Here is a 15,816-nt window from a genome sequence, read left to right as displayed (position 1 = left end):
TAATCCAAATGACAAATTTTCATATAGGCGAAATCTGAGTGCACCATTCGATTTCTCGTGAAAAAGTAAGTCGGAATCGTCAATAAAAAAAAAACATCGAATCACCACAAGGGCCCATATCGCAAAACGCCTCCCATTTATTTAATTTTTAGAGGTTTAAACCCCTCTTCACCTGTGTTATCTGAATGTTACTCAAGTAACAGATTGAATAAATATTACTACTACTACTACTACTACTACTACTACTACTACTACTACTATTTTACTGTACTTTTTTGTTTCCACTTCTACGCAATTTTTTCTCTTTTTTATAGGTACATACAATTATAATTTTTTTCATGACGAGGGAAAATCATAAAAATAAGGACCTAAAAAGGACTTTCTGAGAAAAAAGGACTTTTAAGGACTATGATTGAAAATGAAATAGTCAAACACTGCCCACCAAGTACACATAATTATTTTGGACAAGTTGGAAATCAAGGATACCGACGTATTTGTACTTCCAGGAATAATATTATTATAGGTACTCAACGCTATTTATTTTTTTGTAAGTTCAATTCACTTCAAGTACGAGTATTACGCCATACACCAATATTTTCACTTTTTAAGCATATCGTCGAAAACATAGCAATTAGTGTTATACGTAAGCGTCAAATCGTTTAACGCGAGTTGCAACAGTAGTTCAATACAATTTCACTCTAACAAACGTTCCCGTGCCGGTTCTATCACAATTCACAAGGTATATCCTAAATACGCTAATTTTGCTCTCCATTTCCGTGCTACTGTACGTTTACTGGTTCTTAAAAAAATCCCATAAGTTTTTCGATCAATATAACATACCGTATGCTAAACCGCATTGGCTTTTCGGTCACGCCAAGGATCTGGCCTTGATGAAGAAACCATTATGGGACTTGTACAAAGACATATACGAGAAACATGCTTCGAACCGATTCGTCGGAATGTACAACATACATAAACCCACGGTGCTGATACGAGATCCGGAATTGTTCAAAATGATATTAGTTAAAGATTTTTCCTATTTTCAAGATCGTGGAATTTCTCTTAATAAAGAGGCCGATCCGATGTCAACGAATTTATTCAACTCATCAGGTAAACATGTTTATACACTTCGCGGCCCAACCCCCGGCGGAGAGCTTCGCTCACCCCCTTCATTGTACACTTGCTCATCATTTAAAGAGCATTATTGGACATATTTTTTTGGCTCGAGCTTTCATAATGAAATTCATCTGTAATGTATTCTTGTATCTGTCATACTTTGTGAGGTAGTAAAATGGACCACGACAATAATTCCTATTTTTTGATTTGATTTAGGCAATTGCGAAGTAATTTGATGCAATCTTCTCAAACTAGGCATATTTACCTATCATTTAAGCCCTCGATGACCAATAATGGTCAATTTGGTGAAAACTGTGAAAAGTAATCACAAAAATAAAAAAAGCTAAGGTGCTCTATTGTTCTACCATTCAAGTGTTTTCATGCATTTTTCAAGTTTTTTTTTGCTGTGGTCCATTTTACTACCCCACAAAGTCAGACCCCTTTTTTTGATACCTTCGCTAAAATGAAAATTGTTCCACCTGTACATAAATTGTGAGGTAGTTTTATTAAATACTCGTATTATTAAACTAGACAGACACATGTATCTATCATTTAAGCCCTCAATGACCAAAAATGGTCAATTTGGTGAAAAGTAATCTCAAAAAGGCTGAGGTGGTCCGTTTTACTACCACTTACTCTACTCATTAGCTATTAGCTATTGGCTTGAGCTAAATTTTTTCATTAGCTAGCGATTAGCTGGCTGTTGGCTAATTTTGACCAAAGTGAAATGACCCCCTCAAAAAGCTCGTAATGAAACTCACATCATGTTTTCAACATCTAAAACTTGTTCCAGTAACAATTATGGAAGCTGTGCAAATAAATTATAAAATTATTCCAACAAATGAAAAATGTCACGTTACTAAAAAGCTCACTGAAGTATTTTTATTTGTTTGGATCATTTTTTATTTTTTATTTATTCATCAAAAAAAACAAAAAACATCAAAAAAAAATTTGTTTTACTCAATAAATTGAAACTAGCTAATCCATTAGCTAGTTGAATTTTCATTGGCTTAAAGCTAGCTATTGGCTGGCTACTCGTCGCATTAGCTGGCTATTAGCTATTAGCTGAAATAGCATTGGCTAGCGTTGGCTAATTGGCTGTTGGCTATTAGCTATGTGTGCGCATGTGGAAGTGTGCATGAGTATGGAAATGTCCCCCTTTCAGCACGTCAACATGTATTTCATGCATTCTACCACCAGAGTGCAACACTTGTTCGTCAACTCCGAATTAGAGATGTGCACTTTTCAGAAAAGTAATTTTGGTGAAATGAAAAGTGAAAAGTTCATTGAAAAGTGTGAAAAGTTGTGAAAAGTGTGAAAAGTAAATCGTGCGAATCTCATATTAAAGCTCTCTGTAAGAGCTTCAAATTGATGTATTTTTTGACTATCTAAAACACACGAAAAAACAAAATCATTTTTTTCACCTACTTAATCAAATAGTGGTAGTTTTGAGCCTTTCTAGAGCCTCTGACATTTTTGGGTTTTTCAGTTTTGAAAAAATGTTGTGAAAAATATCAAAAATGGGCGCTAAATTGCGAAGGTGGAGGAGTGGAGAGAGATGAAACTTGATATTTGACCTCATCAATGAGGTCAGTGATCTCTGATGAGTAAATTGATTGGTCACTCGCTTTTTTTTCAAGTGAAAACTGAAAAGTGTAATGAAAAGTAGGAACTTTTCTTTTCAACTTTTCATTGAAAGAAAAGTACTTTTCACTTTTCACTTTTCACACTGCACATCTCTACTCCGAATCAACTTAATTTGAATTTTGATTGAATCAAAATAATGTTAGTATTGGCAAGTCCGCTACCAAAGTACGCGCTCTACAGATCTTGGTTGCAGGCTGTTGGTTATGGGATGATTTTACAATAAATATTAGGATTACAATGGGTTTATTGTAAAAGTTGGCATACATCTCGAGAACGGAGCCTCCTAGGACTAACTGATAACCTTAATCTGAAAGGGAATTTTATCTTCTACAATTTTGTTCCTTACCATTTTTTCCCTGGGATACACCATTCGTCAGGAAAGTCAACTTTTATGTCAAAAAACATGAATTTCACAAAAAAAGAACAATGTTGAATCAGGGGTGCTAACCGTAACCGCAAAAAACCGATGAAATTGATGTTTCCTTTGCTGAAAAAATGCGCCGAAGACATTAAACCAGCATTAATGAAATACTACGAACAAGGCGAGGATTTCGAGGCGAAAGACCTCAGTGCAAGATTCGGAACAGACGTTATAGGCAGTTGTGCATTTGGAGTAGACACTCATTCGTTACTGGATCCCGAATCTGAATTTCGCAATGTAGGCCGATTGATGACCAAACCGAGGTAAAATCAATTGCCATGTGTTATTTATGAATTTATTCGTGGTAAAAAATGAGGGACTTCATGGAAAAGGGGCCTTAGACCATTTTTTTTCACTGATTTTTACAAGTTCAAATGGACTTAAACATTTTTTCTACAAGTAAACATTTTCCAATTTGTTTTTTTTTCATGGAAAACAACTTCCATATCACTGAATATGGTGAAATTAATTTTAAAAAAATTTTTAATACATTCAAAATTGTAAAAGAAAAAAAATGACGAAGGCCCTTTTTCCATGGAACCACTCAATTCATCAGCAATTTTTTTGTGTGAAAAAACAACTACAGATGGCAGCTCATATTTCGGATGCTTTTTCCAAACCTACCAACAAAGGTAATAAAACTCTTCAAGCTATTCTTTTTCAATGAAGAGATGTGCAATTACTTTGAAAAAATCGTCAAAGACTTGGTCAAGTACAGAGAAGAAAACAACGTCACTCGAGGTGATTTTCTCGACATACTAATTGCCTTGAAAAACCAAAAGGAACGAGAAAAACTCGAAGATCAACAAGCCGAGGCCGATTTGGCCAAATTTATGGCTCAAATAGGCAATAAAAAAACAATCAAGAGTGATGTCGGTAAGTCACAGCGGACATGCGACACATTCCTGTCCACTTTTACTACGGATGTTATTAATGTACCTTCATTCAAGGCAGTTCTTCACAAGAGAATTTTACCATTTTCAGAAATGTCCATCGAATTGATGGCCGCTCAGTGCTTCATATTTTTCGTGGCAGGATTCGAAGGCTCCTCAAACACAATAATGTTTGCTTTGTTTTACCTAGCTGAAAATCCACACATTCAAAATAAACTCCGCCAAGAAATATTATCCGCACTGGAAACCAACGGGGGTGAACTCTCCTATGAGATGATGAGAAATATTCCATACTTGAATATGGTCATCGAAGGTAAGAAATTCCTTTACGATTATCTCGTAGTTCCTCGAGACAATTCCACCGCTTTTAGAAATGTTCATCGAGACTTACGTGCCACCCTCAAGAGGAAATTTTGGCCAAAGGCCACATAATGCCTCATGAGATAAGAACCAAAATCGCATAACGAAACAAATTTTCATTTCAGAAACCTTCAGAAAGATTCCGGCAGGAGCAGTTCTTTTTCGCTCATGCACCGAAAACTACAAAATACCGGAATCGAATGCGGTGATAAAAAAAGGCACTCAAGTAATAATTCCTCTCCTAGCACTACACAACGATAGAAAATACTTCGAGAAACCAGAGGAATTCTATCCCGAGCATTTCTCTTCGGAGGCAAAACTCAATCGACATAATTTCGCGTTTCTACCATTCGGTGAAGGCCCTCGAGTTTGTATTGGTAAGCATTTTCGTATCTAGGTAATCATATTTTCAGCTATGTATACTTAACAGTAAGGTTACAGAAAAATCAACTTTGAATTTTTTTTCTGATAGCTGAAAGATTTGGCAGAATGCAAGTTATCGTTGGATTAATTTACTTATTGAAGGATTTCTCCTTTGAGCTATCCCCAAAGACAAAGGTCCCATTGGAGTTAGAAACTACAGGAGGCGTAGCAGTAAAAGGAGGAATGTGGATGAAATGTCGACCATTGTAATTTATTACGCGAGTTTTACAAGTTTTCGTCTTTCATTTTTGCAATTTTCGTTGAAATACATGAAACACATCATAAACAGTGTTTTATTTTCTTTAAATTTTGATTATGTATGTAGGCAGTGGGTCCTCATTTTCTCAAGGCCTTTTAGCTGAATTTATAGCAAGCATTCAAATGTATTTTTCTTTTTTTGGGAGAGGGAGGGGGATTCAAACAAAGGTTTAATCAAAATTCAAAATGGAGACATTATCCCAACAGAACCTGCAATTTTGAAAAGTGATAGACGGATTGAAAATCAAACAACAAGTGTACTGAATTTTGATCAAATTTGCTGGGAAAAGTTCAATTTACTCGTAAAATATAAAAATTCTCCCACCAAAACTTTTAGCCTCTAATCGTAATCAATGATGCACCACAAACACTCGAATTTCAAACTCAAATTCGCAGAAAATTCCTCAAACTGAAAATTATTGGAACTTTTAAAGTACCTACAGAAAGCTTTATGATTCGATTTCAATTAGTAAGTACCTACTTCGCTCTAATTTCACAATCTAGCAGAAAATGCGACTTTCAGGAAATTAATAATTGGCATTTCTAACAATTTTAACAAAAACAGTACGTTTTTTTTTTTTAGCGATTTCTAAGGCAAAAACAGGGGTTTTGGACAGTTTCGAAAAAAATGGGACTTTCTGTCCATTTTGGCAAAAAAATGAAATTTTCCGACGATTCTGACAGTTGATTTTTTCCTTTCCCCTTCACGATCAATTTTAGTCAAATGACCTCATTAGGATCACATGATGTACACAGACAATACCGATGCGCAATATGAGCTCGTATAAGAAGCTTGGTGGCCGTTTTTTGCGAAATAAACAGTAGCAATTCTCTTTGGCGGACATAAAGAACGAGTTTTAGCCCTTTCAAAGCCTTGAGGTGAATCCGAAGATGGTTTCTTGGAAGTATTTTACTGCTTGCTTACAGTGGCCTTATTAGGAACACACGCTCAAATTAATATGTCTAATTTATTTATCTCTTCAAAAACAATTACAAAATATCAATTTTTTTTAAAAAACTGAATACACCATTGGAAAAAGGATAAAATGTGCGACCAAATTCCCTTAACTGATGACATTTTTGCATCAACTTCTTATGACTTGTTTTCTTCACTTCATAAAAAAAACCATATCGCTCAACTCGACAATCGTATTCTTTGAATACAGGACTAAAACTCAAATAATTTCTGATTAAATGTTTCTACAAAAGTAAAATCACAGAAGGGAGGTTAGATTAGAATGGTCTTTCGTCAACTAACGCTTTTTTGCGGTTTGAGCACGTTACCGTGGAGAACCCGGGTGATGGCCTTATTAGGACAATACTCGTATATGTCTTATTTCAAGTATCCAGGCACCACATTATGAAACATTCATTCCGTTCACATCAAAAAGATATCATTTTTGAACAAATATTTCCCATTCTGGTGCAATATATTTACAATATTTTATCAGGTGTCAGTTAAAGTATTATTAGTTCCTCTAAACTGATAAAATTATAAACCGAAATACAGGTATACTTGAACGAGAATTCAACTCGAAAAAGGTAACCGAAATTTCTTAGAAAACCGTACTTCACGCAAATGATACACTCGAGTAAATCCATTTTGATAAAGAAGATCATACACGAGTATCTGATAAAACAAAATATTTCAAAATTAAAAACATGAATTATCTATAGCACAACAAGCAACAAGCATGCTAACAATCTACATACAATAAACTATGTACATATATATCGATCTTGCTGATGATCCGAGGCCCGCGTAGAGGTCTTATGAGTATCGATATTTATTGATAATATCGATACTTCCCAGTATCGAAAAGTATCGATACTATTCTGTATATTTACGTTGTTACGTTCTTATCTCTATTATTCACCTTTTTAGCCAAATTTTTGTAAAAAATGATGGCTATTGCGGTAGGCCCAACTTTGGATAAAAAGGTCGGGGGTCAAAAATTTTGATAATTCTCGACGTCTTGAGCTCAAACTAGACAATTCCTGGTGTGTCAGTTTTTATATATATAGGCTATATATTTATTTATAAGTTTCAGCACGATGGCAATTTTTACAATTTATGACCTCTAATTGATCAAATAAGGTCTAACTCGGGAAATGGGATTCTTTTGGGAGGTGAAGTTGACCCCTGCAGTGGGGAGGGTGGAAGTTGAAAATTACAGAAAAGGCATTTTTTGGAGCGGCATAAAATGACCCCAAATGAACAAAAAGGATCAAAAATCATACCATTGGTCAGTACCTCCATTGTGATCAACATATCCAAATTTCAGCTTCGTAGGTCATCCCCACCCCATCTTAGGTGAGAAAAACCACCTTTTACCCTTTTTTTTGACCCCCCTCACCCTTCAAATCGATCTAGGGGGTCCAAATTTTCAGCATGCAATGAGAGAGTGCCTTATGAGTACTTATTGCAGGTTTAAACCTTTCAATCCCATTTGACCCCTCTCCAGGATCAAAAAAGTGGATTTTTGCATGTTTTTTGACGTTTAGCCAAACCTACAGCCCCTCCAAATTGACTAGAGGGTCAAAATGTTCACAGTACAATGAGAAGATGTACTCGAAGTGCCTTTTGCAGGTTCTTCCAACCCCATTTGATCCCTTTCCAGGGTTAAAAAAGTGGATTTTTTCCTCAATTTTACGTGTTTTTTGAAAATTTTGACGTTTAGGAAAGCCTACAGTCCCTCCAAATTGACTTAGAGGGTCCAAATTTTCACAGTACAATGGGAGGATATACCCGAAGTGCTTTTTGCAGGTTTCAACCTTCCAACCCTATTTGACCCCTCTCCAGGGTCAAAAAGTGGATTTTTGATCTTTTTTATGTTTTTTGACGTTTAGGAAAGCCTACAGTCCCTCCAAATTGACCTAGAGGGTCCAAATTTTCACAGTACAATGGGAGGATGTACCTAAAGTGCCTTTCGCCGGTTTCAACCTTCCAACCCCATTTGACCCGTTTCTGGGTCAAGACTGGTTTGTTACCATAGCGAAGCGAGGGTACGAGTAGTTCAAGAGCTCTCAATGTTTCTGGCACAAAAATTTGTCTCTTACGTAGCGGCAGACTGCTACGACTCTTTTTGGTTTGTAATTTGTACTTGAGCATTAATTTTTGGTGTCAATAATGTAATTTCTGTTGACACTTGAAAAAATTTTAAAGAATTCCTGGTAAATTCGTTCGCGCATGCGCCTTAATAGCGGCTAGAGACGTTTTGGTGCGATCTCCAACGGGTGATGTTTACAAGAATGGCGTGAGTGTGAAGTTTCTGTGTGGGGTGATGTAATGGTAAGCTGTATAAACTGAAGGCATGATACCTACTTATTTGTCTATAGCATCCCTAAGGTGAGTACATCATAAAAATATAGTTTTTAATAGGGAAACGTTCCGCGGGTCTCGGATAGTCGATGTCACTTCCAGAAACGGGCCTGTATAAGCTGGAGCGTATCTGTATTGGTAGTTCTAGATGCTCTTTAGTCTTGACAGCCGTTTCAAAAGGCACAATCAAAATCAGTTAATGATTTTCTACATGAATTCTATCGCATTATTAACCTACATGAAATCAAAATCAAGAAATAACATTGGCATTCTTAGGAAACCAAATCGCCCGTCCAATGTTCACAATTATGAAGGTGGTTTTGTACATCGCATCTGATTAGAGTAAAATTTTGCAACTCGACATTCAAACAATGCCCAGCAAGACGTATTACTTGATTACTGTACCTTCAACGTTTAATTGAAAATTAATCCCTCCATCAGAATTTTTTAGCAAAGACGATTTGGTGATTTGACCATTAACCTTAATTATGAAGTAGGTACTTATTGTAAGAAAAAACATCGCAGCTGAAATAATCTCTCATCATCACAATTTACTAGTCGGAGTTCGACTACTTACTACCTTGAAATTTTTTTAGCACCACTTCACAAATAAAGTTGGACGTATAATTTTGAGCATGTTATAAGTCAACGACACCGAATATTCGTACTTCAGAAAAGATATTATAGGTACTCATCGGTACTTATTTTTTTGCAAGTTCAATTCACTTCGAGTATTACGCCATACACCAACATATTTTTTACTTTTTAAACATCATCGCAAACATAGCAATTAGATGTGTAAGCGTCGATTCGCCAAACGAGATGCAACAGTAGTTCAAAACAACTTCGCGTCAACAAACGTTCCCGTGCCGGTTCTATCACAATGTACATCCTAAATACGTTAATTTTACTCTCCATTTCCGCGGTTCTCTACGTTTACTGGTACTTTAAAAAAGCACATAAGTTTTTCGATCAATGCAATGTGCCTTATCCCAAACCACATTGGTTTTTCGGTAACATGAAAGATATGATCACGAAGAAAAAAACAATATGGGATGCCTACGGAGATGTATATGAAAAACACCCTTCGGACAGATTCTTCGGCGTGTACACCTTACACAGGCCAGCTGTTGTTATACGAGATCCGGAATTAATTAAGGCTGTTTTAGTGAAAGATTTTTCCCATTTTCACGATCGAGGATTTCCTGTAAATAAGGAGGCCGAACCGATGTCCATGAATTTATTCAACATGGCAGGTAAAAATTATACTATCACGTGCATAAATTTTTTCCATCATCTATTTAGATTTCATTTCATTTCATGCAATTATTTTTCTCTTCACTGATACATTTCTGATTTGCGTTTCAGGTGACGAATGGAGAAATCTAAGAATAAAGCTGACAAGTACTTTTACCAGCGGTAAAATGAAAATGATGTTTCCGTTGTTGAAAAAATGTGCCGAAGATATCAAACCGATGCTGACCAAACACTACCAAGATGGCGAGGATTTCGAGGCGAAAGACTTCTGTGCAAGATTCGCGACAGACGTAATAGGCAGTTGTGCTTTTGGAGTAGACACACATTCGATAAAAAATCCTAACTCGGAATTTCGCCAAGTGGGCAGAAGTGTTTTCAAACAAAGGTAAATTCACTCAATAAATTGCATCGATCATTTATGCTGGGAATGTGTGATTGTGTACTGGGTATTCACTGTTCGATTGGGGTTGTCGAAGCAGTCGCCTGATTAATACACCAACCCAAACTATGCGAGTGTTGATTGGTCTATCGACTCTAAAAATTGAAGGGGCAAGGTGACTGGGTACTCCGTATTCATTCATTCGAGGTTGCATATCACGGTTCGCCAACTTTCTCGTTTTTTTTTTGAAAAATTGGAGAGAGATTCTATAAAAAGTTGTTGCAGGAAAAACTTTGGGAAACCTTCACTTTTCTACCGAGTTTCAAATTTTAAAAAATTCACATTGCAATCAAAAAAATGTTTTCGAAAAATTTTTCCTGATGATGGTTGATTAATTGATTATAAATTTATAATACTTACAAATGAGACACATATCCACTTGGAAGTGAGAACGCCATTTTTGATTTTTTTTTGTTTTACTCTTTTAGACATCTTTTGAATATAGATTTAAAATCGTATATTTTGGTAAGTCATGCAGAACCCCTGGAAAGTAGAAAAAAATTCAAAAACTGTTTTTTTTTTTACTTCATGGGTGGATATAATAATAAGATCAATTATTATCACGGATAAAAATACAAAAAATCATTTTTTTAAATTTATTTTTAATGTGAATTTTGAAATTTGAAGCCATGGTAGACAAGTGATGGTTCAAGACGGGGATTCGAAAATCTGTCGAACCATCTTTGAAAGTACCACTCAACAACTTGAAAAAAAAAGGAAGGTTGAATCATCATCATCATCACACCATTATGGTTATGCCCGAAATTAAAGACCTTAGAGCACGTGACATTAAACTTGAATTATAAAGGACTTCGCATTTGACCTATTTAAAAAAATTCGAGGCGTAATGAATCTACCAAACACCCAATAACTTTAAGACTCTAACAAGTACACATTATACATAATTATTTTTAAAATTCGGTAAATAAATCTACACGGACGCAATTTATGATGTGACACTACCATGGCAATTGTTTAACGCATTAATGGAACATCCGGAGTTCCAATAATTGATACCATAGCAGCGTATTCTATTCTTACTAGGTACTAAATTACAAGTTATTATTAATTTACCTACTTTTTTTGTAAAAAAAAAAACAAAAAAAATCACAGGTGGCAGACCTTATTTCGTATGTTTTTCCCCAACATTCCGACATCCATGATAAAACGCTTGAAATTACAATTTTTCGACGAGGGAATTTGTAATTACTTCGAGAAAATCGTCAAAGACATGGTCAAGTACAGAGAAGAAAACAACATCACTCGAGGCGACTTCCTGGACATACTCATTGCTATGAAAAACCACAAAGAACTGGAAAAACTCAAAGATCAGCAAGCCGAAGCAGACTTGGCAAAATTTATGGCTCAAATAGGCAATAAAAAAACAATCAAAAATGATGTGGGTAAGTTGGTGGAGATGTGGAAATAACAAATATCCCCTGTATTACCTCAATTCGACGTATTTTTTAAAAAGAATTTTACGGTTTTCAGAAATGTCCATCGAATTAATCGCCGCTCAGTGCTTTATATTTTTCGTTGGAGGATTTGAAGGTGCCTCCAATACATTGATGTTTACTTTATTCGCGTTAGCTGAAAATCCACATATTCAAAGTAAACTGCGTGAAGAAATATTGTCCGCTTTAGAAAGTAACGGAGGCGAACTCACCTACGAGATGATGAAAAATATCCCCTATTTGGAAATGGTTATCGATGGTAAGAAATACTTCTTGGACAATTTTTTTATACGTACAATTGTACATCCTCATCATGGTTCTCTCAGGTCAAAACAAATGAGTGAATATACATGACGGGGAAGGGGGGGGGGGGTTAAGTCAATTTTTCATATTTGCTTCAGGAGCTTCAGATTTACTAAAAGTGATTAAAGTTGGCGTTTATAAGTTACAATTTGATCAGGAAACAAAATTTCAACACGAAAATTCTCCTGAATAAAATTTATATTCAAAAGTTTTGAAATTACTCATTGCAAAGATTCGGCGTTTGTTCGAAAAGGCACAGGACAATTTGACTGGCTCTAATTTTAAAATTTCAACTGACACTTTCATTTTCTGGTACACGATTCGTGTGATGAAAAAAATCAATTTTGGCACACCGAAATCAAAACCAACAGCAAAACATTCTCATTTCAGAAACATTGAGAAAATTTCCCTCTGGAGCACTTTTGTTTCGCACATGTACCGAAAATTACAAAATACCAGATTCGGATGCAGTAATACAAAAAGGAACCCAAGTAATAATTCCTACAATAGCACTACACGCTGATAAAAAATATTACGAAAAACCAGACGAATTCTATCCCGAGCATTTCTCTGCCGAAGCGAAACTGAATCGTCATCATTTTGTGTTCCTACCTTTTGGCGAAGGGCCTCGAGTTTGTATTGGTAAGATTATTCCTAATATTATACCAGCAGCTTGACGTTTGAACGAAAAATTAATCTCAAATTGTTCCCCAAATAGCTGAAAGATTTGGAAGAATGCAAGTTATCGTGGGATTAATTTACCTATTGAAGGATTTCTCGTTCGAATCATCTCCCAAGACAAAGGTACCATTAGAATACGAACCTACAGGATCAATATCCATAAAACGAGGAATTTGGTTGAAATGTCGACCACTGTAATCTTCGAGCAGACTTTCGAATTGTTTATTTATTTCCCTTTCACCATTTTTGTACTTTTCGTTGAAATATATATTACTACACCTACACTTGAAATATATATTACTACACCTACACAAAATGTTGAGTACATCATTTAACAAGAGAAATATATTGGTCTACCTATCTATACCTATCCATTCGTTCAAACTATCGAATGATTAAATAAAAGTTACATACTTACATATCTATATGATACATTTTCAAGGACAACAGAAAGATGACGCAAGTACAGATTACATAGATGAGCAACCCTTTATAAGCTAAATGTTTTTTTTCTGGCAATTTTTTTCATGAAGTTTGAATTGCAAGATTATTACACCCGCGAAAAAAGAGTTTTAGAATTAGTTTACCTATCAGATTGATGTTGTTTAATAGACTTGTAAGGTGGCATTATGGCCTCACTGTCCTCTCAGTGCATCTTGTAATGATTCTTAAGTTGGTGAAGATCCTATAGGACTTGGTTATTCCATCCTTTTGGTCTTGACAACTTAGGGATCGTTTGATTTTTTAAGGTAAGATGTAGGTACTCGCGAATTCGAAGTATTATCGAATATCAGCGGGGGTCCGTGCTAATATTATTATATCAGCAGGGGGTTCGCATTGTTACATCTTTAATACTATTGGTTATTATATTTCCCACATCTTTTGGTAAAAGTAGCAGAACTTTTAGGTACAGTAAAAATCGCTTAATGTTATAACTATTGTACCAGCCCATTTTAATAACATTAAGCGGCTTATAACACAAACCGATTGAACAAAAAAGTGATTTTTTTCAAAAATTTTCATATGGTTGATGTTTTTACTAAATACAGGGGACGGCATAAGTTGGTATTCCGATTTGTACAAACGAAAAAATTTTTCAAATGAAAATGAATTTTTTTTCTGAAGTGACATAGCGGGGAAAAAACTATTATTACCAAAGTATTGGTGGGACTTCCACGAACACAACGCACTACCTACAAGACATTCTATCTACTCATTACACACAACAGGGTGTTAAAAAGAACGCATCAGTTTTTGAATACAAATAAGTACTAGTAGTCATTGAACTAAAATTTCGCAAAAATTGTGAGAAAAAGTGTTGAAAATAGGTTGAAACTTCAAAAACTGATGAAAAAAGTATCAAAAAATGATGTCAATCAGAAAAAAGTCTGAAATTTCAAAAAAATTAGGCAAAAACTGGGTGAAAAAGTGTTACAAACATTTTAAAATTACATAAAAATGCGAAAAGCGCTTAAAAATCACTTGAAAATTATACTTAACATTATCCGATGTTCTAAGTACAATAACCGATGGAATTTCAATGTAATGACGTAATGAGATATATGTAAAAGATCGGGACCGGACAATCATAAAGCGATTTATAACATTGACCGTTATAATAATAAGCGATTTTTACTGCACAACTTTAGTTAGGTTCGATCTCGAAATCACTTCTTGTTCGTCCATTATGGTAGATATGTGAGTTTAGTACAGACCCGTACTTGGGCGATCTATGAATCGTTGGACTTGAGCATTTAGTCAGCTTTCCTTCAACTTAATTGTTTGAAAATGTATTTTTATACTCTGTTTGCCCTTATTAGGGATTGGTGAATTTATACTTAACTAAACAGTCAAGCATTATAATATTCTTAATTTCCCTGTAGTGCCACTGCTTTAATTAAGTCTTCATTGGTGGATTTGAACATGATTAGGCGGTCGAGCATAGTGTCTCTGTTCTAATTACGGTATTTGGTGAATTTGTACATTATAAATGGTGAAAGTATACATTTGTGAAAAACCTTATATTTAAGAGAATGTTATTTGATTTCAACGATTACATTGAAGTAACTAAGGAATGTGTTATTATTTCACAAAAGTGAGCCTAATTAATACATTGGTTGGTTTATTATGTTGACGTATCCGACACTAAAGTGGTATCCACAGAGCTAGCGACAAAGAGTCGTATAAGGCTACTGGTAATCTTTCACTCGCTAAGGAATATTTCTCATCCTCTACACTATCACATTACTGCTTGTATACAGTCTAACAGGCTTATGAATTTTTAGATTTCAGTAAGGCTGTCTGGAATTCACAGAGCTGGTACTGAATCCCCCCCTCCCTTGGAAAAGGTGGCTCAAGTAACCAAAAAAGTTACAAGATGTTGGCTAAACATTTTTGGCAAAAAATTTAGCAAATTCTGGAAAAAGTGAAACCTTTTTCAAAAATCTCTCATCACTATTTACTGGTAGGAATTGGAATGATCCCTTGAAAATTTTTTAGCACCACTTCAATACAAATACCAAGTGATGGTATAATGAAGAAAATCCTTCCTTTGCACCTCAGATCGCCAGCATAGATCACGTTACCCCTTTCCCTTTCTAAGTAATGAGTATCATAGCAACCACCTCAAGGATTTATTCTCCCAATAACCCCTAAGGCGGTCAGGGCATAACTGCTCCTTACAAATTCATAATAAAGACTTTTGTGGTTGTTATTAAAATCCAAGAAAGATTCATGGTATCACTTGATATGTTGTAATGGGGATGCCGTTCTCGTTATATTGCGCAGAACCAACCCCGGCAAGCTATGTTGCGGTTCCTGCTACGCTGTCGTGGGAAGTATTGTGCTTGCCCGCACTCGCAACTCTCAACATTCAACGCTTGTGCGCCACCTCTAATTAATATGAATATTTTTCAACAAAAATTGTATGGTGTCATTTTTTCTATCAAAGGGAACGACTTTAGCGGGTAAGACCTTAAGATTTCAAAAAAAAAAAGTTACCTGAGGCACCCTTAAGTTCACGTTCATGTTATGTGAACGTTACCTTCATTTACCAATCAAACCCGTAAACGTTGTCAACACTGCCATAGACATTGAATATATTTTGTTTGTTCAAACTTCAGAAAATTTATTATAGATTAGGTACTCATTGCCACTTATTTTTTTGCAAGTTCAATTCACTTGAAGTATTACGACATACACCAACATATTTCTACTTTATATAAACATCGTCGCAAACATAG

At 35.3% G+C, this 15,816-nt stretch overlaps 2 protein-coding genes across 2 annotated transcripts; both read left to right on the top strand.

Moving 5' to 3' along the window:
• Window positions 1-638: 638 nt before the first annotated feature.
• LOC135836053 (cytochrome P450 6k1-like) lies at window positions 639-5,146 on the top strand. Its single transcript, XM_065350637.1, has 7 exons — window positions 639-1,249; window positions 1,333-1,437; window positions 3,196-3,447; window positions 3,771-4,060; window positions 4,169-4,390; window positions 4,563-4,814; window positions 4,910-5,146. Exons 1-7 carry the CDS (start codon window positions 891-893, stop codon window positions 5,068-5,070), a joined length of 1,641 nt encoding a protein of 546 aa, XP_065206709.1. The 5' UTR covers window positions 639-890; the 3' UTR covers window positions 5,071-5,146.
• A 4,083-nt stretch (window positions 5,147-9,229) lies between these two features.
• On the top strand, window positions 9,230-12,890 carry LOC135841627 (probable cytochrome P450 6a21). Its single transcript, XM_065358673.1, has 6 exons — window positions 9,230-9,696; window positions 9,809-10,082; window positions 11,250-11,539; window positions 11,628-11,849; window positions 12,284-12,535; window positions 12,612-12,890. Exons 1-6 carry the CDS (start codon window positions 9,324-9,326, stop codon window positions 12,770-12,772), a joined length of 1,572 nt encoding a protein of 523 aa, XP_065214745.1. The 5' UTR covers window positions 9,230-9,323; the 3' UTR covers window positions 12,773-12,890.
• Window positions 12,891-15,816: the final 2,926 nt, after the last annotated feature.

This window comes from Planococcus citri, chromosome 1 (assembly GCF_950023065.1).
Source record: "Planococcus citri chromosome 1, ihPlaCitr1.1, whole genome shotgun sequence".
Classification (NCBI taxonomy): domain Eukaryota; kingdom Metazoa; phylum Arthropoda; class Insecta; order Hemiptera; family Pseudococcidae; genus Planococcus; species Planococcus citri.
This window is presented reverse-complemented; position numbering and strand designations above follow the sequence as displayed.

Bases quoted from the DNA above. Each gene is read 5' to 3' on its own strand.
- LOC135836053 (XM_065350637.1), top strand. From the start codon at position 891: ATGAAGAAACCATTATGGGACTTGTACAAAGACATATACGAGAAACAT. The intron at 1,250-1,332 runs GTAATGTATTCT...GATTTGATTTAG, and splicing joins TTTCATAATGAAATTCATCT to GCAATTGCGAAGTAATTTGA. The intron at 1,438-3,195 runs GTAATCACAAAA...AGAACAATGTTG, and splicing joins TTTGGTGAAAACTGTGAAAA to AATCAGGGGTGCTAACCGTA.
- LOC135841627 (XM_065358673.1), top strand. From the start codon at position 9,324: ATGTACATCCTAAATACGTTAATTTTACTCTCCATTTCCGCGGTTCTC. The intron at 10,083-11,249 runs GTAAATTCACTC...AAAAAATCACAG, and splicing joins AGAAGTGTTTTCAAACAAAG to GTGGCAGACCTTATTTCGTA. The intron at 12,536-12,611 runs GTAAGATTATTC...TTCCCCAAATAG, and splicing joins AGGGCCTCGAGTTTGTATTG to CTGAAAGATTTGGAAGAATG.